Source organism: Orycteropus afer, unplaced genomic scaffold (assembly GCF_000298275.1).
Source record: "Orycteropus afer afer isolate SDZICR_OR568_19922 unplaced genomic scaffold, OryAfe1.0 scaffold00057, whole genome shotgun sequence".
Taxonomy (NCBI): domain Eukaryota; kingdom Metazoa; phylum Chordata; class Mammalia; order Tubulidentata; family Orycteropodidae; genus Orycteropus; species Orycteropus afer.
In genome coordinates, this window is record NW_006921644.1 from 9,121,405 (window position 1) to 9,147,624 (window position 26,220).

The 26,220-nt window shown below is 51.8% G+C and overlaps 1 protein-coding gene across 1 annotated transcript in view; it reads left to right on the top strand.

Annotated features, from left to right (window-relative positions):
- The window catches only part of CRISPLD2 (cysteine rich secretory protein LCCL domain containing 2), a 39,791-nt gene extending 29,960 nt beyond the window's left edge, over positions 1-9,831 (top strand). Inside the window, exons 13-15 of the mRNA XM_007939209.1 lie at positions 3,127-3,260; positions 9,337-9,361; positions 9,652-9,831. Coding sequence (XP_007937400.1) covers positions 3,127-3,260; positions 9,337-9,361; positions 9,652-9,831 — 339 coding nt within the window. The remainder of the gene's footprint in view (positions 1-3,126; positions 3,261-9,336; positions 9,362-9,651) is intronic.
- Positions 9,832-26,220: the final 16,389 nt, after the last annotated feature.

The window sequence follows — 26,220 nt, forward strand, 5'->3', positions numbered from 1 at the left end:
TCTTCTCTGGCCTTAGTCTCTAGTTCTCTCTGCCCTCTGGGCAGTGGTGAGGCTTCTGGGAAGTGTGTTTAGCTGAGTTATTTTAGGAGAGTCTGTGCAGACCATGGAGGACCTAACAGTACTCACCATGCGGCCTATTCCCCAGGAGGCCACGACTTGGCACACCCCTCACTCTGGGGAGACCCCACTTGTCAGCAGCAAGCAGGAGATGCATCAGGGTGGGGCCCCAAGAGCAAAGCCTGGGCCCGGCGTCCTGGTTGTCCACCGCAGCCATGGCACCCACTGGTTGGGGGCTGTCGGACTTGGCCTTCCCCACTCTCAGCCTCACTTGCTTATCGGGGCGGCCACTTTGTTGTGGTGGGTGAGCTCTCATGCTGTGGAGGGCTGTTCACGCCGATTCCCGGCCCTCCCCCAGCTCTTGCATTCAGTGGGTCTGGGGAGGGGCTGAGGCGCTGGTGCTGCTGGTTCAGGGCCCACTTGAAGGGCCACTGGGGTCACGATGAAAGTCCCTGGAGAACTGCTGATGCCGGGACAGGGCAGTGGCACTGGTCTTACTAATGAACATTTGTGGAGCACTCGTTGTTGGCCGGGAACTCTGGGATCTGCCTGCTAACTAGAAGGCTGAAGGTTCGAATCCACCAGCCGCTCCTCGGAAGAAAGGCTGGGCAACCTACTTCCCTAGAGATACTGCCTCGGAAACCCAAGGAGAGGTTGCTGTGAGTTGGGATGGATTCGACAGCGGTGAGGTTTTTTGTTTTTTGTTTTTTCCGCTTTGCTCTTTGCTAGCCTGCCAAGGCCCTTTGTCTCCTTCGTCCTTACGGTGGCCCTTGGAGGGTTTCCCTCTTATTACCCAGTGTTGATGGTGGTGGTGGTGTTATGTGCCATCGAGTCAGGCCCGACTCATAACAACCCCTCCTTGGGTTTCTGAGGCAGTATCTCTACGGAAGTAGATTGCCCAGCCTTCCTTCCGAGGAGCGGCTGGTGGGTTTGAACCGGCAGCCTTCTGGTTAGCAGTCAGGTGCCTTAGGCACTACGCTACCAGAGCTCCTTATTACCCGGTATACAGTAGCATACAGCTTGCAGGCTCTGAAGGGTGGTGGCCTGGCTCTGCTGTTAACCAGCATGCCTCTGGGCAAGTCATTTAGGCACCTTGAACCCCAGTTTGTCCATCTGTTAAGAGAGAACAGTAATTGCCATCTTGTTGGCTTGCTGGGAGGTTACGGTGCCAGTGGGGTCCCTGGTGGTGAACGTGGTTAAGCCCTGGGCTCTAACCAGAAGGTTGGAGGGTCGTGTCCACACAGAGTGGCCTGGAAGAGAAGCCTGGGGATCCGCTTCCAAAATGTCAGCCACTGCGACCCCACGGGGCCTGACTCGACTCCGACGCACATCAGGGCTCCAGGACGCGCAGCGGGTGTGCATTGTACGCATGAAACACAGCAGGGTCTGGTGTGGGCACTGCTGCACGGAGTTACTGCGTGAGTCCCCACCAGATGCTGAGAAAACAGGGTCAGGGCTTAAAGTAGGTCACAGGCAGCAGGTCAGTGGTGGAGGCGGAAGTGGCTTCCAGCTTCTCTGAGGCCAGACCCTGGGCCCCATCACTGCTCTTGCTGACATTGGGTGTTGGTAATTCCCCAGCAGACACCTTGTACCTTCTGCAGGAGCTTGGCAGGAGGAGAGGTGTGGGCGGAAGGAAGGGAGAAAGAGGAACTCACGCCGGCCAGCACCGGGGTCCCAAGTGCGCACTGATAACTGGCCCTGTCTCGTGAGAAAGATCTGGCTGCTCTGAGGTTCTTAGACTATGGCCCACGGTGATGTCACAGAGAGCTTCTGCTTCCCTGATGTCTGCAAACCCTTGAGGAGAGGACGGAGGGCTGTCCCAGAGGGGCTGGCCAGATGTCCCCGTCCCCCACGGGGACCGATCCTGGCCTCGTCTGTATGGACAGTCGGTGTCTGTGTAGACACTCACAGCGACCTGAGAGGAATCCTGAGGTGGCCGTTAGCCAGGCTGTCTGCTTCTTGAAATGGACACAAAGCCACTGCCCCCTAACCTCTAGGGACACGCACCCCTTCAAGATTGGAAGGGTGGACCCTTTCTCCAAGAGGAGGCTTCCTGGTGCAGACAGGTGACCACCGTCCCGTGTCCTGGGCCCGAGGACTTCCCAGGTGATTCCCGCACGGAGCCTGCAGTTGGCCCCAGGTCTGCTGTGGTGTCAGCCTACGCAAGCCCTCACAGGCTGGCCCAAGGACGCCTGTCCTGTGCCGTTGGTTACTGAAGAGGCCTGGGCGAGCACGTGGTCAGACTGTCAGCGGAGCACATCCCCTGTGGTTCTGTTTCCTGTGTCATTTCAAGTCCCTGGACTTAAACTACCAGTTGCCGAGTCACCCCTGACTCATAGTGGCCCTGAGGAAGTCAGAGGAGAGTTTTCAATGTCCAGCCAGGGCTTTCTTCCCAGGCAGCTCTCTTGACTTGTAACTTTTCACTTGGTGGGGGGCACATTAACCATTTGTCACACCCAGAGATAACCAACACACTTGTGTTTATTTAACTTTTTATTGCAGTTTGGGTGAAAATTGATAGAGCAAATTAGTTTTCCATTCAACAATTCATACATAGTGTTTTTTCACGACACTGGCTGCAGCCCCTCAATGTAATAGTCTCTTTCCCCTTCGTCCCTGGGTTCCCTGTATCCATCCGTCCTTCTTTCCTGCCCTCCCATCAAACTCAGGGACTAAACAGGTCCAGTCTTTTTGCACATCTTCACTGGTCTTCCTCTGAGTGTCAGCCTTGACCCTCCCTCTGTGCCTCTCCTATGAAGTCTCTGACCCTGGCAGTTGGGGCCCGCCCCAATCCCCCTGGAGATCGGTGCATTAATCCCATTGAGAGAAGTCCTTCCCTAGGTACAGTGCCATCCACAGGCACAGGGACATGGCCATGTCTTCTTGGAGGACACGGTTCAGGCCAGCCCAGTACCCAGGGGGCTCCCGTGGCCCACACACTACCACCTGGTGTGGTTAGCCCAGCCCAGAACCCGTGGTTCCTCCTGGGGCTGATGTGGCCCACACCCTACTGCCCAGGAGGCCCCATCAGGGCTGACACTGACTGAAGCCCTGTCTCTCTCCTCACAGACCTCCAGCATCTGCAGGACAGCGGTGCACGCGGGCGTCATCAGGGACGAGAGTGGGGGCTACGTGGACCTGATGCCCGTGGACAAGAAGAACAACTATGCAGGCTCGCTCAGGAATGGTGTCCAGTCAGAAAGGTAGGGCAGGTCTGACTCTGGGCACCCAGGGCAGCCAGTGCGCCCCTCAGGGACCTGGGGGTTGGGGGCAGTGGTGTTCCCTTTACAATAAGATAGGCAGATGTAAGTGGGGGTGACCAGGACACCTGTTCTCTGTCTCTTCCTTTCTTCAAAATGGGAACTTTTTCTTTTTTAGAACAACAAACGTTTATTATCTCACACAATTTCCGAGGGCTAGAAATCTGGAATCAGCTTAGCTGGGTGGTTCAGATGGGGGTGGTGTAGCTGTACTTCATGACTTAGTTCACAAGTTGTGTTGGGTTTTTTTAACTTTTTATTGTGATTTGGGGGAGGATTTATAGAGCATATCAGTTTTCCATCCAACAATTCATACACATCTTGTTTCGTGTCATTGACTGCAGTCCCCACAGCGTACCATCCCATGTCCCACTTCCTCCCAGTCTTTCCCATTTCCAGTCCTCTTTTCCTAGCCCTTCCTGCCTTAGGAGCTTTGTCCTGGGGCAAATGCGGCCCTTTTGGTCTCCTAAGGAGTGTGCCCTTTCCTCGTGTTACCGTTCACCATATAGGCCTATCGTTTGTCTGAAAGTTGAGCCACTGGGGTGAGTTCAGTCCAGGCCTGAAGGGTGACTGAGGCCACAATCTCGGAGGTCCCACCAGTCTCTAGCTGACCAGGAAGCCTAAGATGAGGCCTTTGCCCTTTCCATTACGGACACGTTTCTGTAGAAAACTGAGAAGCATTAGGTAAACACAAACAAAAACACCATCTGCAACCATCTGCCAGGGACCACCGCCAGAATTCCGCTGGGTGCCCTTTTTCTTTTTCTTCCTTCCTTTCCTTTTTTAAATTTTAACAAAAACAAATAGGATGAAATTATAGTGACTACATAAATGAGTGCAGAGAGCAAGTTGAGAGTCCAACAGACCCGGACAAGGTTCTTACAAGCCTCTTACAAGCTGTGCAACCTTGAGCAAGTTCTCAGGGCCTTGCTTTTCTCATCTGTGATATGGGGATAAGAACTGCCCCACTGCACAGGGTTGCTGCTGGAGGGTTAATGCGGTCGTGCCCACCTGCTCCCTGACTGTAGCAATGGTCCCTAAATGAGGCGAGTGCTCACTGCTCTGTGTTCTCACTCACATATCACAGAGGCATCCTGTTGGCTCTAAAGTCTGCTCCCACGATGCCACTTGCACAGACAGAATTGCGTGGGACGATGTGTGGCCCTTGGTGTGACCGCTGGCTGTTTCGGTTCATTTCCGTCCTTTGGTGGATCATTGTTTCCCAGCTGAGTGGCCTTACAGGCAATGTGTATACACACCTGTGATTGTTGTCTGAAACCCCTAGAAGTGAAATTTCTGTGTGAGGGGCTGTTTAGACTTCTAGGGCTTTGGGTGTGCCTTTTCAGAACATTGTTCTGAAAATGCCCTGCCCTGGTTTGGAATGCCAGTCCATTCCTGGCCCATGCTGCTCACACTCTCAAGTGTTGTCATTGTCCTGTGGGCCCAGAGGACCAGGATCTGTGGCCAAACGAGGCCCTGCCTTCCAGTGTCTCAGTGCCTTGATCTGTAAAATGAGAGTGATTACCACCACCCCCCCAAGGTCAGAGCCGGTCACGGAGGCCTGAAGGCTTTGACTTGAGGGGCCCTCTTTAGAGAAGGGAGGTGAGATGAGGGACACAGGATGTCCAAGGCCCCTGAAGCCTCGGGCTGAATGGCTGGTGGGACCCCCGTCCTGCCCTGCCGGCCCCTGAGCCATTCTGCACGTGGGGTATGAGGACGCTACAGAGTCTAAGGGTGCCCAGACTGCAAGCATGGCTTCCCAGGGCCGCCCGCCCAGCGCCTCGGCCACCCGCTCCACCCTCCGGTCCGTGGCTTTTGCGTTCTTCTCTCCAACATTCGCAACCTTGGTTTGGGAAAAGCGTAGTGAAGGGAAATTCCACTGATTTAATGGGCGGGAAGTGAAGCAGCTGATTCGGTGGAATTTCCTGGCCAGAATGGAAAGACAGCCTGGACGCCCATTCACCCCCTTTCAAGAGAGCTGCCTTCCCGAGAAGCGCCAGGCTGGGCTTTGCCCTCTGGGCCACCTTATCCTTGAGAACATCCCTGCGGCCCCACTGTGGGCTGGAGGTCGGTGACCTCATGGTGCACCCGTGGGTGATGGGGGACTGGGGACCCAGAGGAGCCCCCGAGGCAGCTTCTCTCCCTCTCCCGCCCCCCCATGGGCCTGTCCTTCTTTCTCTATTCCCGTGGGACCTGAGTCGCCTCTGTCATTAGCCTGCTGACTGGGTCTCCAGGCAGCCCCTCCCCGGCCAGCGCCATTACCATCAGTGGCCCTGGAGTCCCCTCCGACTCATAGTGCACCCACGTGTCACAGTGGAGCTGCACTGGGGAGCTCCAGGGGGCTGTCAGTGACTAACAGTTCCTGGTTCTTCACTGTGGCTGGTGAGACCAGCATTCCTCCCTTCTCTGGCTCTGTCCTGAGTGTGGAATCTGTGACGGAGCTTGGACAAGCCGTCACCCACCTTATGCCTCAGTTTCCTCATCTTTGAAGGGGAAATGCTGTTGGCCGTCTCACAGGGTGGGGATAAGGCACCGTTGTCAACGTGGGGTCTCTGCACCAGCAGCATTTGGGTCAACTGGGAACTCGTTATAAATGCAGGTTCTCAGGCACCCCTTCGCCCAAAGAAAACCAAACCAGACTCATTGCTGTTGTTGGATCCAACTCATAGTGACCCCTCCTTGGGTTTCTGAGGCGATATCTCCACAGAAGTAGATTGCCCAGTCTTCCTTCTGAGGAGTGGCTGGTGGGTTTGAACTGCCAGCCTTCTGGTTAGCAGTCAGATGCCTTGGGCAGTACGCCACCAGAGACCTATGGAATCTAACACTCTGGGTGGGCCCGGCTGTCTGTGTTTCGCAGGCCCTCTGGGGGCCCTGAGGCAGCTCAGGTGTGAGAGCCACTATTGTGAGGATGAGGCGGGGATGACCACAGGCAGCGCCGTGCACGATTCTGATGCGTTTTTACGAGAGCTGCCCTTTAACTGTTTCTGACGCCCTGCGCTGGGGCCTGCGGGTGCAGAGATGGCCAAGTGCGAGGAGCAAGTACAGTCTGTGCCCGGGGGGAGAAAAGGAGTGAGCCTGAGGCCATACCCAGGCTGGGCCGAGAGGGCACACACACCTGATGGCATTTGGGACCTGTTCCACTGTGTGCCAGCTGGGTGACCTTGGGCTGTCACAGTCTCTCTCAGCCTCAGTCTCTCCCGTAAAGTGGATGACAGTGAGTATTCCAAGGCGTCGTGTGCTGTGCGTGTCCTCTCCCTCATGTAGAAGGGCTTTGGCACACTTCCCTGCTGAGAAGCTTCCTGGGAGCCTGTTCCCATTAGGAGACTGTGGGAATGGGGCCTGGGGTCAGAGGGCAGCTCTGTCCCAAACGGCCACTGGGACCCTGATTGGGCACCGACTTCCCCCAAGGGAGCGCTGGGCACTAGGCTAACTGTGACCGGTTCTCAGCAAACTGCATTTTAAATTTAGGGACTCCTTTACGCAAACAAACCAACCCATCCTGCTGGACAGGATTCTCAGCACATGTGGCCCAGAGTTGGTTCTGCTTTCGTGGTGGCTTTGGCTTAGCAATGGCCTTGCTCTAGAAGAGGATGTCCTGTGAATGTTGAAAGGTGGCCATGTGGATCTGAGCCAGCGTATGAGGACAGGCTCCCACTCTCACGCCACCCGGGATGGCGAAGGAGGGAGGAGGTGTCAGGAGAACCCTTCATCTGGGGCCTGTCAGGATGTTCCCAGGAAGCAGCCGGGTACCTGCCTGAGTGTCGGTTCAGGCTTTTTTCTTAGACCAGGCTGATTTTTTAAAGACAGATTTCATAAGGAGGTTGGGAAATATACCAACAGTGACATAACCTTGTTGGTCACTTGTGTTTTAAAAATTACACCTACGTACTGAAGTATACTTGGGCAGACTTTCATCTGAACAGTGAACTCATTTCCATGAACATTTATGGGGCGACTACTGTGTACCTCCCCTGCCGTGCTTACAGTCAAGTGCACCATGTCCCGTAGAAATCTAACACGGGCCACATACGCCATTCTGAAGTTTCTAGTTGCCAAAGGGAAAAGAAACAGGAAATTTCAGAAAATATTCACTAAAGCCAGTACTTCTCAAATAGTATTTCAATACATAATCAATGGGAAAAAATCTGAATGAGAAATTTTACCTTCTTTTTTTAAATCTGTGAAACCCAGTGTGTGTCTTCACACCTGCAGCACATCTTGGTCTGGAGAAGCCACGTTCCAGGGGCTCAGTAGCCCGTGTGGCTGTGGCTGCCACACTGGGCAGTGCAGGTCCAGGCAATCCCAGGGGTTGACAGTCTCTCCACGTGTCTGGAAACTCTGAGAAGCTGTTATCTCCGGATCCAATGAGCACTGCACATGTGCCCAGGGGACTGGGCCGAGGCCTCCATGCAGAGGAGCCACTGGTGGAAAACAGGGTTTCCCCTCCCTCCACCTGTTCCCCACACACAACAGCCCTGTGAACAGGGACTGTCCTTGCCCTCATTTTATCAGTAAGGAAAGGGAGGTGCAGAGAGGTTAAGTGTCTTGTCACCTAGCCAGCAAGGGGCAGGGCTGGCACTTGAACCCCAGCCATCTGCTCCAGGTTCCAGGCTTAGAATCAGCATATCACTGGGCTGGGACACAGAGCCTTCCCGAGAGGGGGTTGGGGTGAAGCTGATGGCGCAAACTTGCTTGTTTCTAACTTAAAGAACGTTTGTTGTAAGGAGGTGTATGCTTGTTACCTGAGGAGGACGTCTAGAGGAGAAGTGGTCCCGTAGGCTCCCTGTCCACTGCCCTGATGCCCTCGGTGAACAGCCCACTGACAACTTCCAGGCTCCTTTCCCTGTGTGTGTCCATACTCAGAGGAGTCCTGGGGGCACAGTGGGTAAAGCATCCTGGCTTCTAACCAAAAGGTGGGCTGTTTGAACCCACCAGCCACTCCATGGAAGAAAGATGAGGCATTCTGCTTCCACAAAGATTGACAGCCTTGGGAACCCTGTGGGGCAGTTCTGCTCTGTCCTCTAGAGTCACTATGAGTCACAATCAACTTGTTGGCAGTGGGTTTGGGTTAGCCACACTCATGTGAAAGCCACACTGTCCACGCTGTTCTGAAATGTCTCACTGGAACACTGTCTATTGCACACCTAAGATGTGGAGCTCTGACGGTGCCCTCGGGCTCAGGCTGCATGGGGATAAGCCCTTCGTCACTGTGTGCACCGCGTGCCAGCACCAGGCTGGCCTCAGAGGACGCCACCCATCCTCATGTCCCTGATGAGAAAGGGGCTGACTGGTTCAGCGTTACACCTGATACTACCATTACTTACAGCAGCACTCACAGCTGGGCTGAGAGGGAGCGAGGGCCTGCTGAGTAACAGGTGCTGTGCCCGACACCCGTTGATAAGTTCATCGACTCTTGACTCACTGCCATCGAGTCATCTCCGAGTCATAGCGACCCCTCCCTGGCTTTCCGAGGCAGTATCACTACAGAAGTAGATTGCCCAGTCTTCCTTCTGAGGGGTGGCTGGTGGCTTTGAACCGCCAGCCTTCTGGTTAGCAGTCAAGTGCCTCAGGCACCGCGCCACCAGAGCTCCTCCCTGGGAAGTAGGTGCCCTTTCACAGATGTGGAAACTGAGGCTAGGTGAAATGCAAGACGCAGCCCGAGGTCCAAGAGCTGTGACCTCAGCCTGGGCTGGCTCTTGAATTTTCCTGAAAGATAGTAGAGGGGGAGACTCGGGGAGAACGGGGTTGGAGTCCTCTGAAGAAAGAGGCATGCTGAGTGTCCCCACACATATGTTTGTTTGCCCATAAACCGTATGTGATATTTCTAAACACTAACAAGGAGGACACACTCTTCAAAAAGCCAGAAAAGCGTACAAGTGTCCCTCTGCTCCTATCCTTTTAGCACTGGGTTCTAGGACCCCACGGGGACAGATCCAGCACATAGGAGCTCCTCGGGGCTCTTGGATCACTGTGGTCCCAGACCGCCGGCAGGCACACTCTTTAATCCCCTGTGTCACAGGTGCCGATGGCACCCTTCCTCTCAGGTGAGGGAGGGAGCCTATGTTTTCAAGAGCGTTGGAGAGCTGTCCCTCCACCCTGGATGCCAAAAGGCTGGCAACCCACACAGCAGTGTTCCCTGAGATGGGGACAGGCCAGGCCTGGCGGGGGTGTGAAGTCAGCTCCAGGCCTGGCCTGTTGGGGGGTGGGGGCTGGAGGACGACACTGGAGAGGCGGCCAAGGAGTGTCTGAGCTGGGAGGGACTGGTGGGGAAACCGAGGCCTAGGCACGCAGCAGGCCTAGCGCACTCTCCAGCATGCTGGTCACCTCCTCCAAGGAGAGACTGGAGACCCAGCCTGTTGGTAGGAGCTGCGGCTGGGAGCCCGTCCTGCTGCCTGTTGGTGGAGGCCCAGTGAGCTGCATAACTGGGCCCTGCTGGAGCAAGGACCCGGAGGGTGAGCCTGTAGGCCTTGTGCACAAGGTGCGTCTCGGGGCCGCAGCCTCCTATCCCCGATGAGCGGCATCTCCGCTCCCACTATGCTCTGGGTCGACCAGTGTCATCTGGGGGCAGCATCATCATTCTGTCCACTCAGGACAGTGGTTAGGAGGGTCCCAACACCGTGCTATATGGGCCTGGGCACCCATCCCACTGCCTCCAGTGGAATGGGTGTGACTAGGGGCAAGTCACATCACCTCTCCACCACCACCACCCCCGAGTGCTCACCCGTGAGGGGAGGCTGGTGCAGATCTCACGGGGCTGCAGGAGGGGACCACGGCACATAGTGCATGTGGCGGCGGCGTTGGCAGCCGTGGTGGGTGCGCTGGCAGGGCGGCTGGGTGTGAAGAGAGTGTCAGAGCCCCAGTAGGCAGGCTGACCACCATCAGGACGACAGGTGTCACTCACCAGGGCCGGGTTGGCACCGCACCTGAGGCTGTGAACATTGTCATTTCCCAGAGCACCTATGTCACAGCTCAGCCTTCTGGGAACAGCTGAAGGGAAGGGGCCGCTTCCAGCCTCTTCAGGATCTTTCTCCAGGCCTCAAGGGAGGCTTTGTGTTGTCCTTCCTTTCCGCCCCTCCCTGCTTCCCTCTTCCTCCTCTTCCCTTCCTCCCTCCCTTCTCCTTATGGCGAATCAGAGGAGACAAACATCACAGGTCGTTCTCCCAGCGTGACTTGCCTGCCATGTGGAGTCACGGCTGCATGTAGCTCTGGTTCTCAGAAACTGCTGCTCATCTGGGTGGCAAACCCAGGGAAGTCTTGCAACCCTGAGGACTGAGGAGGGCCTTGGCATCTGGCCTTTCCAGAAACTGGAAGGGCAGCAGGGACAGCCCCAGCCCCCGGTAGGCCTCCCTCTCTTATCCCTCTCGGCTCTGGAGGCCACCCGTGGCCGGGCCTTTTGTGTGTGTCTTGGCTCTTGGCTTTTCTCCACAGTTCCATCTCTCTGTACACTCCCATCTGATACACATTCCCAAAGTTCAACTCCAGGGTAGCCAAGAGCAAGCAGCGGCCAGGGGGAAAGGGAGAAACGAGCAGGAAGCCCAGAAGCCTGCTCCGGACAGCTGAGCTCATGGAGGAGGCTGAGAGGGCAGAGGAAGCCGGGCCTGTGAGCCACCACGGGCGGCAGGACCCACCCGCGACTCATCCGTCATGGGAGAAATGCAGATTGAAGGGACACCAGGATCTCCTTTCCGCCTTAGACCGGCTGAGAGTAGACACTGAGTAACACGTGAGCCGGCAGGCATTGGGAAGGCACACCGTTGATGGTGGAGTCAGTCAGCATAACCTTTATGGAGGGCAGTTTGAAAGCTGTCGCGATTACAAATGCGTATGGCCTTTCAGAGGAACTCTGGTGGCACAGCTGCTAACCAAAAGGTCAGTGGTTTGAAGCCACCAGCTGCCTGCTTCCTAAAGATCGACAGCCTTGGAAACCCTGTGGGGCAGTTCCACTCTGTCCTCTAGGGGCGCTGTGGGTCAGAATGGACTCCACAGCAGTGGGTGTGGTTTGGGCTTTGCTTCCTTGAAGACTGACAGCCTTGGAGACCCGTGGTGCAGTTCCACTCTGTCCTCTAGGGGCGCTGTGGGTCAGAATCGACTCCACGGCAGTGGGTGTGGTTTGGGCTCTGCTTCCATGAAGACTGACAGCCTTGGAGACCCTGGGGGCAGTTCCACTCTGTCCTCTAGGGGCGCTGTGGGTTGGAATCGACTCCAGGGCAGTGGGTGTGGTTTGGGCTTTGCTTATGTGAAGACTGACAGCCTTGGAGACCCTGTGGGGCAGTTCCACTCTGTCCTCTAGGGGCGCTGTGAGTTGGGATCCACTCAGAGACCGTGGGTTTGTTGGTTGGTTTGATGTCCCTTGATCCAGCAGTTCCACTCCTAGAGCTTGTCCACAAATACCCTCATATAGATGCTGTAAAGCCCACAGACCAGGTTGTTCTCTGTAGCATTGTTTGCAAAAGGAGTAAATTAGAAACAATACCTCTCAAAGGAGAACCAGTTAAATAAATTGCAGGATCTGTCTCAGTCTCCCAAGGCTGACTTAATAAAATACCCCAGGCGGGTGGCTGTCCGGAACAGAAACGCACTGCCTCACGGTTCAGGAGGGTAGTTACCCAGGTCAGGGGTCAGCCCCATTGATTCCTTGTGGGGGCTATGGGAGAATTTGTTCCGTGCCTCTCCTGGCATTGGTGGCAGCTGGAAGTCCTTGGTGCTCTTGTATCTGCCTCCATCATCATGGCCATCCTTTCCGTCTGTTGCTCTATGGGTCTGGTCTCCCCTTTTATAAGACACCACTCAGATGGGATTAGGAGCACCTTCCTCCAGTGTGACCTCACGTTGGCGGGTAACATCTGGAAGAACAGCAGCTTTGCTGCTGGTGGGGCCTGACTTGACTTGGAGGAGGGCATGGAAAAATGCCAGACTTGTGGATGTTGTTGGAAATGCAGTGACCCAGCAGTGAACCAATGGAGAAAGCCAGCGTCACTGCTGGGCTGAGCTCGGGATCATGATTGGTAGTCAACGAACCAAAAGGTTGGTCAGAAATTTAACAGATCTAGAGAATGAGACACCTGTATGGATTGCGGTGAGTCCCCACATCTCCCTGGTGGCCTGGGAGACGTGTGCGTACAACAGCATCAGGAGCAAACTTAGAGGACTCCCACTCCCCAATTTCAAACTTGCTGCATTGTTAGGTGCCATTGAGTCTCTTCCCACTCATAGCAACCCTCCAAACAGCAGAACGAAACACTGCCAGGTCCTGCGCCATCCTCATAATCCTTGCTGTTGTTGAATCCACTGTGGCAGCCGCTGCGTCAATCTACCTCCTTGAAGGTCTTCCTCTTTTCCACTTACCTCCTACTTCACTAAGCTTGATGTCCTTCTCCAGGGACTGGTCCCTCCTGACACATGACAAAGTAACTGACACAGTGCTCACCATGCTCACTTCTAAGGAGCATTCTGGCCATGCTTCTTCCAAGACAGGTTTGTTCGCTTGGCAGTGTGTTCAGTATTCTTCTTCAAAACCATAATTCGAAGGTGTCAACTCTTCTTCAGTCTTCCTTAGTCATTGTTGAGCTTTCACATGCATATGATTGATGAAAATACCATGGCTTGAGTCAGGCGTTCCTTAGTCTTCAAAGTGACATCTTTGATTTTTGAACATTTTAAAGAAATCTTTTGCAGAAGATTTGCCAGATCCCAGTGCAATATGTTGTTTGGTTTCTTGACTGCTGCTACTGTGAGTACTGATGGTGGATCTGAGTAGCGTGAAATCCTTAACAACTTCAATCTTTTCTCCATTTATCATGATGTTGCTTATTGATCCAGTTGTGAGGACTTTTGTTTTCTTTATATTGAGATGTAATTCCTACTGAAGACTGTAGTCTTTGATCTTCATCAGTAAGTGATTCAAGTCATTTTCACTTTCAGCAAGCAAAGTCATGTCATCTGAGTATTGCAGGTTGTTAATGAGTCTCCCTCCAATCCTGATGCCACATTCTTCTTCATATAGTCCAGCTTCTCAAATTATTTGCTCAGCATACAGATTGAATAAGTATGGTGAAAGGATACAACTCTGACACACAGCTTTCCTGATTTTAAACTACGTGGTAGCCCTTTGTTCTGTTCAAACAACTGCCTCTTGGTCTATGTACAGGTCCTACATGGGCACAATGAAGTGTTCTGAAATTGTCATTCATGGCAATATTATCTATAATTTGTAATGATCCACACAGTCAAATGTCTTTGCATAGCCGATAAAACACAGATAAACATCTTTCTGGTAATCTGTGTTTTCAGCCAAGATCCATTTGACATCAGCAATGATATTCCTTGTTCCACATCCTCTTCTGCATCCAGCTTGAATTTCTGGCATTTCCCTGTTGATATACTGCTGCAACCATTTTTGAATTATCTTCAGCAAAATTTTACTTGTGTGTTATATTATTGATATTGTGTGATAATGTCTGCGTTTGGTGGGATCCTTTCTTTGGAATGGACACAAATATGGATCTCTTCCAGTTGGTTGGCCAGGTAGCGGTGGTCCAAATTTCTTGGAATACCCAGGCGAGTGGTTAGAGCATTGCATCTGTTTGCTGAACATCTCAGCTGGTATTCAGTCCATTCCTTCTTTCTCACCGTGGCCTTCAGTGCAGCTTGGAATTCTTCCTTCAGTACCATCGGTCTCAGTTCTCTAGTGCTGCCGTAACAGAAATATCACAAGTGGATGGCTTTCACAAACAAATTTACTCTCTTCCAGTTCAGGAGGCTACAAGGCTGCATTCAGAGTGCCAGCTATGGGGGAAGACCCTCTCTCTTCGTCTCTTATTCCTTGGAGGGTCCCAGTGTTGGGACTCTGGGCCCAAGGAACACACTCCACTCCTGGCTTCTCTTTCTTGGTGGTAGTAGGTTGGCCTTCTCTGCTGCCTCTCTCTCTCTCTTTGTCTCTTGTGAGATGAAAGGTGTTGCAGGCCACGCTCCAGGGAAGCCCTCCTTACATCTTACATCAGATCAGGGCTTTGGTGGGACTAAGGGTGTTGCAACTCACCCTTAATCTTAACTGTTTCACACCTGATTGGCTTATCACATCAGCTCATCTCATGGGGTATCATTACATATCTGCCACATTATGTTGTTATATAACCTCTAAACCACTGAGAATAATGGCCCAGCCGAGTTGGCACACATCTTGGGGGGACCCAGTTCAATCCCTGACACCTTTGGTTCTTGACCATAGGCTGCCTCTGAAGTGGCTGGGCCTCAGCCGGTTCTTCTCGGTGCCGTGACTGCGTTCCTTCCGTCTTCCCTGCGTGTTCTTGTGTTCAACATGTTGCCCACAGAATCCTTCAATATTGTACTTCGAGGCTAATTTTTTTTTTCTTCAGTTCTTTTAGTTTGAGAAATGCTAAGCGTGTTCTTCCCTTTTGGTTTTCTAACTCCAGGTCTTTGCATATTTCATAAGAGTACTTTACTTTGTCGTCTCCAGCTGCCCTTTGAATTCTTCTGTTCACCTCCTTTACTTCATCATTCCTCCCACTCACTTCAAGTTTCAGTTTCTTCTGATGTCCCTTTTGGTCTTTCCTTTCTTTTCTTGCCTTTTTAATGAACTTTTACTTTCTTCATGTATGATGTTCTCCCACAGCTCGACTGGTCTTCATTCATTAGTGTTCAATGCATCAAATCTGTGTTTGAGATAGTCTCTAAATTCAGTTGGGATGTACTCAAGGTGGTACTTTGCTTACTTTAAAGCTGCGGTAATCAAGACAGTTGTTCTGGCATAAGGATAGACATACATGTAGATCCACTGAACATGACTGAGAGTCTAGAAGTAAACTCTCATATTGAAAGTCAGTTGCTTTTTGACAAAGGTGCCAAGACCGTTCAATGGGGAAAGAGTCGTATTTTCAACAAATGGTGCTGGGGCAATTGGATCTCTACACGCAAAAGAATAAAGGTAGACACTACCTCAAATTATATATAAAAATTAACTCAAAATGGATTGAAGACCTAAATGTAAGAACTAACACAGTGAAATGCTTTGGAGGAAATGGGTGTAAATCTTCATGACCTCAGATTAGGCACTAGTTTCTTAGATATGGTAGTAAAAGCACAATTTATAAAAGAAAAAGTGATAAACAGGTCCTCACCAAAATTTAAAACTTTTGTGCTTTAACAGACACCATAAGGAAATGAAAAGACAGATTGCAGACTAGGAGAAAATATTTGCCAATTGTTTATCTGGTAAAAAGGCTTTCTAGTAGATGTATATATAATCTCTTAAACTCAATATTAAGAAGGCAAACAACCTAATTAAGAACTAGGACAGGCATTTGAATAGACATTTCACCAATGAAATACACAAATGGCTAATAAGAACATGAAAAGATGCTCAATGTAATTAGTCATTAGGAAAATGCAAATCCAAACCACAATAAGATTCCACATCACACCCACTCGAATGGCTGTGAGACAGACAACAACAAAGGCTGGGAGGACCAGCGACACTGGGTTCCTCATCCATTGCCAGTGAGAAGGTCAATCGGGGCAGCCACTCTGAGTACAGATTGGCACTTTCATAGAAAGACTTGTACAAGGCAGCAGTTCTACCCCTAGGTGTGTGTACGAGAGAAGTGGAAGCATATGTTCACACAAAGATTTGTACATGAGTGGCCACAGCAGCATTATCTGCAGTAGCCAGAAAGCGGAAAGAGGCCAGAGGTCCATTAGCTAAGAAATGGGCGAATGGACAGTTCTACTCTGACACACGTGGGGTTACCATGAGCTGGAATTGGCTTAGTGGCAACTGGTCATCCCTTAATCCAGCTATTAAAATTAAAAAAAAAAAAAAAGAAGTCTTGGGCTGGCTGAAGGATTTCACTTCTATCATGAGAGGGTGTTTTCCATGAGCCGAGAGACCCTGGGTGAGAGACGCCACTGAATTTCTCTAGGCCGCCATTTCGTCGCCTGTTGAAATGGTGATCGGGGGTGGTAACAGAGCCTCCCTCAGGACGAAGGTGGAACTGCACATGAAGCACTCCACCTGTGCTGGATAGAGTCCCCTTGGTGGGCTCCACCCTCATCTCAGCAGCAGAAGCATCGTTACAAAAAACCCGTTGCCATGGAGTCAATTCTGACTCATGGTGACCCTATAGGACAGAGTAGAATTGCCCCCATAGGCTTTCCTAGCCTGTAATCTTTAGGGGAGCAGACTGCCACTTCTTTCTCCCTCTGTGTGGCTGATGGGGTTGAACCACCAGCCTTTCTATTTGAAACCCAGCACTTAACCACTGTGCCACCAGGGCGCCTAACTGCCATTATAACACCACCCTCTTAATCTGTCCACCGGATGGCTGCTGGTTGGGTTGACAGGTGGAGGGAAAACTAGGGAGAAGTCTTAGAGGGTGAGTCAGTGCAGACCGACTGGGGCCAGAAAATCCCTGAGTTAAAGAACATAACTTAATGACTGTGACCTAGATTCAGACCAACGCGTGTTTGCAAAGAAAATGACATTTGCTCGTAACTCGGTGCCGGCCCTGTTTCCAGCAGCTGTGGAAGGTATCCCTGGACCACGTGTCCACTGCAGAGGGCCCTGCGGGGCCTCCCCTGCACAGCCGGCTCTCCAGACCCCTCCGTGACATGCCCTCTCCTTCTCTTGCAGCTTGCGGACCCCCCGAGACGGCAAGGCCTTCCGGATCTTTGCAATCAGGCAGTAACCCTCCAGCACCAGGGGAGCAGGAGGACCTGCAGGAGGGCTTTGGGGTTTTGCTTTCATGTTGTCATTTTGGGGGGTGGGGGTGGGGGGTGGAGAGCCGGGAAACTTCCTTTGTGTGGGGCTCGGTGTCACGTGGGGGTTCAGAAAGGCCCTTGGCATGGGTGACAGCTCATCTCATCCCCGCAAAGAAACTACAGACATCCTTGGTGTCTTGGCTGGACAACTGGTGACCAGTCCTGCTGAGATCTGGGGCCCTGATCTGGGGGTCCCTCTCTTAAAGGAATGGCCCCCTTGATGGGCCTTCCCACGTGACGTTCTTTTGTGGGTAGGAGAGAGAAGATCCCAGACCCACCAAGAGGCCTGAGGGTTTGAAGCGTGAAGGTTTGAGCCTCTGCGGTGGGTGGGACAGGGCACTCTGAGGAAGTGAAGGGAGGGTTCCAGGGACGGGGTTGAGGGTGGCTATTTAAAAATAAAAAATCCAGGCCGTACCTGCCGGTGGAGGAGATCGGGGTTCATGTTTGCTGGTCAGACAAAGGCAGGCGGGAGGAGGGGGCCGGCACACGGCCGGCTAGTTACCTATACAGCAGGGCTGGTTAGTTAGGGTTCAGCAGTACCTCCAGAGGTTTACCTTACACGTGTCGTCCCCTTGTTCGCGTGGCCCATCTGTTTGTGACAGTGACCTTTGGTCCCATGGAGGACTGAGGAACCAGGGTCCTTTCTTTGTCCCCTCCCCATTGTGGTTCATGTCCCACCCCACCAGGGGTGTGTGTGTGTGTGTGTGTGTGTGTCCGTCCTGTTTCCCACCCAGGGCCTGGCTTTACAAGCAACTCCTTTCAGAGCCGACTTTCCCTCGACTCCGCAGAGACCAGCCGAAGAAGGGCTGCTCTGCTCCTGCTTTGGACAAACGACAGTTGACCGGTGGCCTCTCCCTCCGGCAGATGGTCTGTTTCCTAGCAGTGGGGTGTATGGGTTCCTTGGAACGATCCTCCCCGGGCTTAGCGGCTCTGGGAGGAGGAGCAGCTGTGGTTATGAAACTGTCCGCGGTGTGATACAGCCGCGGAGTCATAACACACCCGAAAGGCCACTCTTCCTGTTTTTGTGGGCCGCCTTCTGCCCAGCCTCCTGGGCTCCGAGGAGCGTGGTGCTGGCTGGCTCCCGACGCTTACAGAGTTCCTCCACAGCCCAGCCTGAGGCCCACAGGGAAACGGAACACTCTGTTGTAAATAGCATTGCTTTGCAGAGGGCAAAATTCCATCCCTCCGCCACCGGGCTGGCCAGTATGTCACTTTTGGGAAGGCTGGTTTCAAACTGGATTTCACTGCTCATCAGAATATTTCTGAGGAAGAGCTAGCGGGAAGCAAAAGCTTGAGACGGCCGGATGGGTGAGGGAGTCTCCCTGGGGAAGGAGGGCAAGGGTCAGTTCACTGCATCCGTTGGTGAACGAATCTGCAGTTTAGGGAGCCGTTCACCTCTGAGCTCCGCAGGAGCTGGAATTAGCAAGACCGCGTTGTGCCAAGTTCACTGTGGGTGAAGATGCAGCCTGAGGTGGGGGGAGGAATCGGCCTACAAACACTGGCCTCGTGAATACTGAGCCTCGTCACCAGTAGACGGTGGCCGTGGCTGGGCTGAGACAAGTTGCACTTTGAGAACTAGCGATCAGGTCTGGGGAGTTTCCATGGGCGGGCTTCAGAGGCAGCCCACCAGAGGAGGAGCCGCACCCTTGTGTTGTAAGCTGACCCCCATCATTAAAGTTCTTGGCTCCTCGAACCGGCTGCTGTGGCGTCAAGCCCAGCTCGCAGTACCCCGCTGTGTGCGTCAGACGAGCTGGGCTCCCCAGGGTTTGCAGGGGCTGGATTTGCAGAAGTACACGCCAGGCCTTTATTCCGGGCAGCTCGGGGGCGGGGGGGACGCGACCCTCCAAACTTTCGGTCCGCAGCCCAGTGTGTTGGCCATTTGCACCACTCCTGGCCTCCCTAGTTCCTTAATGCACCATGAACCGGGCCCCTCCAGCAGTATAGGAAGGCCGCAGCCAACACCAGATCTCGCTGAGTTGTGTAACTGGAGCCCTTTCTCTTGGCTACTGGTCCTTCGCGAGGAAACAAGACACGAGACAGGCCTTCTGTGCGGGGTTGCCTCTGCTTTGTGTCCGACGTGCCCGCTGCATGATCAGCTCCCAAGCAGTCTTTGCTAAGATGGCGCGTCAACCAGCAGGCCCAGCTGGTCTCTGGTGCCCACGACGAGGAGCATGGTTTCCGACTGCCCTTCGTCCTGTCGCATTCTCCGACGTCCTGTTGAGTTCTCCGACGTGTGCTGAGTTTCCACATTGTCTGTAGGCTCATCCAGCCCGCAGCTGACGTGTGTGCTTTTTTTCTATGAAAAATGATGTATTTTGCTACTTGCTGTGTACAAAAGGTTATTGTACGTGTTTCTGTGCTCGGTGTGAACAGGGGCCATGTGGTTGCTGTTGTTTAAATAAAGATGGTTTGATTTCTCAGCTGGTTCTGGAAGGCCTCTTTTGGGACACGTCTCAATGCTTAAACCCTCATCACAGGCTCTTCCCCGTTTTGCTTTGGCCACAACCACCAGGAAGTCGTGTCTGTGAGGATGCACGAGTTATGCACCGTGACCGGCCCCAGACAAGCGGCAGCATTGTGGTTGGTAGCTGCCTCGTATCACAGCCCCCACACGCAGCATGTGGCAGCCTGGGCCGCCAGCATCAGCAGGGTTTGCTTTGGCTGGTTTTGGAGGGAGGTTGCCAGGCCTTTCTTACTTTTGGTTTGGAAGGTCAGCGTCATGGCCGGACATGAGCCTCCACTGGCAGCCAGATGGGGGTGTGCATGAAGTTCACCAGCTGGGAATTGAACCTGGGTCCCCACACGGAAAATGAGAATTCCGCCAGCGCTCTCTCGTCGTCTGTGAAAGGGGCCTGAGACGGGTGTCCACTCTGGAGGGTGGTTAGAGGGATGGAGTGACATGGCACACGAGAGCCACTCAGCACGTGGCGTGTGCTCCACAGCTGCCACACGTGGTCACCATCACCATGGTTCCTGTCACTCATTTGCCAAGTGGACCTGATTCCTATGGCTACATGTCTCAGGGAGACAGATTTCAACCAAATACAATGCAGTAGAATTCAACAAAGAACGTCCTAACTGGCAGAACTGCCCAAAGAGGAAATGGCCGTATGAAGAGGGAGTGAGCGCCCCGTCCCTGGGAGAATACAGGCAGAAGCTGAAAACCGTCTGGGGAATGGCAGAGCAGACATGTTCTCAGGGTGTCCTATCTTGGGCTAGATCAACTTTTCGACCCCTTCCCTGATGATGACTCTCAGCATAGACCCTCCTTTCCCTCCTCTGCCCCACCAGGGTGCCCTGGGTGCCAGTGAGGGGTGACACACAGCTCCCCACAGGTCTGCATGGCAACTGTGTTCTAGAAGAGAGAGACAGCCGTGTAGATGGTCCTGAAACTTAAGTTTCAGTGGGTGGTGTGCGTGGTGTGTGTTTGTGTTTGTGTGTATATATATGCTTGTTTATCCACCTTCCTTCAATTTTTCATGCCAAGCCAAAACCTGCCCTAGACTTCCGCTAGAACTGAAAAAATCTTTAGACCCTTAAAAAAACTAATCAAGTCGGTGCAGAAGTCATGGGTTTTGAAAACTTTGTGGCATTCCTTTTACCCTTTCATCTTGGCCAACTGAACTCATGGCAGGCTTCATCCAAGAACCAGGGAGACAGGCCCTTCAACCAATTCCCTCTGGCAGCCCCTGGCCTGGCTCTGAGGTGGAGAAAGACCTCTCTGTGTGCCCCTGGCTGCCACGACACTGGAGGGGAGCAGGCCAGCTTGTCGGCGAGTGGGTGCCCGGCTGACCTGCTTTCACCTTCTTATACCAGTGGTGGCTGAGGTCCAGAGGACACGTCCCTTCCCTCCCACTGTCACCAGGCTAGGGCCAGTGCTACCAGTGCCTGATACAGGAAAGTGGCAAAGGAGTTGACTGTGCCAAGCACCTACTGTGTGCCAGAAACCAGCTGGGAGCTGATTATTCACTGTGCTATCTAATGGACCACATCTCTGCAGGTTCTCAGATTCTAATCAATGTTTATCAAAGTATCAGTTAGGAATGCAGTTGGCGGCACGTAACAGAGACCCAAACTTCCTGCAAAAGAAGTTCAGAGGGAGGTAGTCCAAGGGTACAGTGCACGGGGAGTCACCAGTGGCCCTCTCTGCTCTGGTACCCTCCGCATGTGGCATTTGTCCTTGTGGTTTCAGGATGCTTGCTTGGCCTCCGGCATGTTAGTTAACATGGTGGGAAACCAGAGGGGTGACAGTGAAGGGCAGAAAGGATTGCCAAACTTCTGCAAACAGCTCGATCAAAAAAAAAAAAGGCAAAGGACTTGAACAGACATCTCACCAAAGAGGACATTCAGGTGGCCAACAAGCACACAAAAAGATGCTCAGTGTCATTAGCCATTAAAAACCAAACACCAAACCCACTGCCGTGGAGTCGATTCTGACTGACTCACAGTGCCCCTAGAGGAAAGAGTGCCCCCCGACAGTGTTTCCAAGGCTGTCAGTCTTTATGGAAGCAGATTGCCTCATGTTTCTCCCATGGGAGCAGCTGGTGGGTTCAAATCGCCAACCTTTCAGTTAGCAGCTGAGTGCTTTAACCACCACACCACCAGGGCTTCTCCATTAGCCACTCAAACCAAGTCAAACTCACTGCCATAGAATTGATTCCAACTCATAGTGACCCCCATTGGGTTTCCAAGGCTGTAAATCATCATGGAAGCAGACTGCCTCTTCTTTCTTCCATGGAGCAGCTGGTGGGTTCAAACCACTGACCTTTCCATTAGTAGCCAGATGCCTTAATCACTACCCATTAGTCACTAGGGATGCAACTCAAAACCACAAAGAGATACCACCTCACACCATTAGAATGGCAATGAACTAAAAAACTGAAAATAGGTGCTGGCGAAGTTGAAACTGGACTCTCGTCCATTGTTGGTGGGGATTTGGAATGGTGCAGCTGCTGTGGGGAACAGTTTGGTGGGTCCCCAAAAAGCTGATGGTAGAATGTATGACCCAGCATCCAGATCCCAACCCAGAAGAAGTGAAGGTAGGAACACAAACAGAAGCCTGTTCACCGGTGTGCACTGAAACCCTTTCCATAACACACGAAAAGTAGGGACAACTCAATGTCCATCAACAGGTGAATGGATCAAGGTGGTCTAGACACACACAGCCAGTGAGAGAGATAAAGTCCTGATGCTGCTGCAACAAGGATGAACCTTGAAAGCATTACATTGAACAAAAAAGTCGATCACAAAAGGACAGATAGTGTATCATTTACGTGAGATAAACAGATATATGTAGCCCACAGATTATTACAGGTTGCCAGGGCTGGAAGGAAGGGGGAATTTTTGCCTGGGGTGTGGTGAGTTTATGTTAACGGTGGTGTAATGGCTTGGATAGCAAGAATGTTTGCACAATATGAAGACTAATCAGTGGCACTGAATGTTAGAATATGCTAGCTGTCTGTTTCTTTCAATTCTAGAACTTCCATTTGATTCTTTTCCTAATTCTCTGTGTCATTTCCCATTTGCTCATTTATTCTGAGCATGTTTTCCTTTACAACCTTGACATAGATTTCTTCTCGAGATCTTTAATTAATTACATCTGCGAAGACCCTATTTCCAAATAAGGGAACATTCTGAGGTTCCAAGTGGACATATCTTGGGGGAGGGGGGTAACTACCTGTACAACAGGCAAACGCTTACTCTGCAGGCTGAGTCATGAGGCTGCGTTTCCACGTGGTGGCTCGCCACCCAGGATGCTGAGCCAGGTGGATGCTCACGGTTTGGGGCTCCTCGGGGCCACACTGTAGGATGGCTGATGTGGCTTCAGTGTCCAGCTTGTGCTCCACTCTCCTTTTCCTATTCACCCTTCACGGATTGAGCTTCTGCAATCTTCCCATAAGACATTCTCGTGAGGGGCTGAAGAAGAGCCTGGAGCCAGCAAGCCAGGGTTCAAATCCTGGCTCCACCACTTCTTATCTGTGAGACCTTGGACAAGTTAATCTCTCTCTGCCTCAGTTTTCTCGTATGTGAAATGCCATGATAATGACTCCTGCTTCAGGGATATGTCAGGAGGCTCCAACAAGTTCATCCCGTTTCAGAGGCACTTGGAAGACTGTGATCAAGGCTGCGTGCAGGGGAGGTGTGTTGCTGTTGTTGTTAGATGCTGTCGAGGCAACTGTGACTCACAGCACACATCCGTACAACAGAACAAACCACTGTGTGGTTGTGCTCCATCCTCACAGTGCTTCCTGTACCTGAGCCCGTTGTCGCAGCCACTGTGTCAGTCCATCTCATTGAGGGCTTTTCCCTTTTTGGCTGATCCTCCACTTTACCAAGCATGACATCCTTCTCCAGAGAATGGTCCTTTCTGACAACATGACCACAGTAGGCCATTCACTGCTGCTGGAGTCATGATTTTAGCATATGCGTATGCGTGCCCATGGATTTTCTTTTCCCTCAAAACCCCTTCCCTATTTCTTCTGAAAGAGAGACCACAACCTCAAGCAAAGGGGTCAATTTTAGCTTTTGATTTCTAAGTCGAGTTTTCAGAAAGCATTTAATGTTATCATCATTTCAGACTTGCAGACAAGTTGCCAGAGTAGTACAGAGAATTCCCACATACACTTCATCAGCTGGCCCCGATACTAACGTTTTGCCATATTCACGTTGTCATTTTTTTTCTCTCTCTCTCTCTTAAATTATTTAAGAGTAAATCACAGATATGAGACACCCTTTATCTCTAAACAGTATATGTGTATTTCCCAAGAAAAGGACATTCTCTTACTAAGACAAGACATTGACTTACATAACCACAGTTTACTGATCTAAACTGGGAAATTAACCCTGATGCAACTGTCTCATCCACAGACTCTTTCCAATTTCTCCCATTGTCTCCGGTTGTCCCAATAATGAACTTTATGGTAAAAGAGTTGCTGAATCCTGAAGTGCATTCACTTTTCGTGTCTCTGGTGTTTCCTCTAATCTGGAAGGCTCCGCAGCTTCTCTTTGCCTTTATGATACCGACTTTGTGGGGTTTTTTTATGTTAATAGCCAGATATCTTGTAGAATGTCCCTCAGTTGGGTTTCTGATGTTTCCTCATTAGACTCAAGCTATACCTTTTGGTGTAATGAATATGGAGGACTGGAGAAGAGTCAGTGCATTTGAATTCTGATATTGGTGAAAAATATTGAATAGACCATGTGCTGCCAGAAGAAAAAAAAATCCATCCTGGAAGAGGGACGGCCAGAACGCTCCTTAGAAGCCGGGATGATGAAACTTGGTCTCATGTTCTTTGGTCATGGTGTCAAGAGGGACCAGTCCCTGGAGAGGGACATTACACTTGGTAAAGTGGAGGGTCGGCCCAAAGGAGGAAGGCCCTCAATGAGATGGACCGACACAGTGCCTGCAACACGGGCTCAGGCACAACAAAGGTGGCGAGGCGGGGGCGGGACCAGGCAGAAGTTCATTCTCTTGTACGTGGGGTTGCCGTGAGTTGAACTGACTCAATGGCACTTGACAACAACACACCCTTTTGGCAGGAACTGCAGAGGGAATGTGTGTCCTTCTCAGTGCATCGTTTCAGGAGGCCCCATCTATCTGTCCTATGACTGTTGGTGTCGGTTTTGATCCTTTGGTGAAGGTGGTTTCTGCAGATTTCTCCATTATAAAGTTACTGGGTTTTTTTTGTAACTAATAATTATCTTGTGGAGAGCTGTGTGGAGACTATTTAAATATCTTGTTCTTCATAAGACTCCCACCCACCACTGTCTTTTCCATCGATGGTTCTTGCCTGAGATGAGTGCTTTATGATGGTTGCCAAGTGGTACTTTCCTAGGCTCGTTGCTCCTTCCACGTGTATTAGTTGTCATTGTGCTGTAAGGGGAAAGGTTTCCCTTTTCTATATTCATATAGAAATATGAGTGTGTAATATATAAACATATGCGTGTAGAGAGAGATCAATTCTTTAATTCTTATTTTATGCAATAGGTTCTAATACTTTACTGTCACTATTGATCCTGATGCTTCATTTGTCCCACATTTGTCCAGTGAGAGCTCCTTCCAGCTGGCTTGTGTCCCTCTGACCTGGCTGCATCACTCTTTGAATACATCCTTAACTTTCTGGCACAACAAGATGTTCCCAGCTCATCTTGTACTTTCCTTGCCCCAGTCCTGGAATCAGCCATTTCTCCACGGAGCCCAGGGTCCTTCCAGAGGAGAATGGAATTGAAATGAACTTATGAATGTCCTGGCATCGATCCTTCCTCCCTTCCATCCTCCACCCCCCACCATCCACCCTTCCTCCCAGCCATCCCATCATTCTTCCTTCCTTCTTTGCTTCTTTCCTTCCTTCCATACATCATCCTCCTTCCTTCTGTCATCCACCATCTTTCCTTCCTTCCTCCCATTGATTCATCTCAGCCGTGATCCTTCCTGGCTCCTTTCCTTTCTTCCTCCCCTCCATCCATCCATCTACCTTCCTTCCATCCACCCTCTGTCTGTCCTTCTGTCCATCCATCCATCCATCCATCCTCCTTCTTTCCATCCATCCATCCATCCATCCATCCTCCTTCTTTCCATCCATCCATCCATCCATCCATCCATGTTGTCACCCATTTATCCATCCATCCATCCACCCATGTGACAGGCTGCTCATATGACAGTCACATCTGCAGGTAAGCATGAGCAGCCTGTCTTCAAATAACAAGGTGAGGTGTGGCTGCAAAGGGAACACACCTGGTCTGGGGCAGGGCGGGAGTCTCAAAGGCTTCCAGGAGGAAATCGTGTTGATGCCAAGGCTGAAGGAGGAGGAGAACAGCCAGGTGAAGAGGTCAAAGGGAAAAATGCTGTCCAGCAAATCTCAGAGGTAGGAAATGTAGCCCATTTAACAGATGGGGAAACCGAGGCTCCGAGTGTGTAACTAACCTGCTTGTAGTCTTATGGCTAGGACATGGCAGTGTTGGGGTTCATGCTGCAACACCACCACACCCCTTCTTTAAAAAAGTGTTTGCAGCCTATACCACTATGAGACCAGAAGAACTAGATGGTGCCTGGCTACCACTGTCAACGACTTGGAGGGGGATCTGTGTAGGAGATCCTGATAGAGTGGGGGAACAATGTGGAACAAAA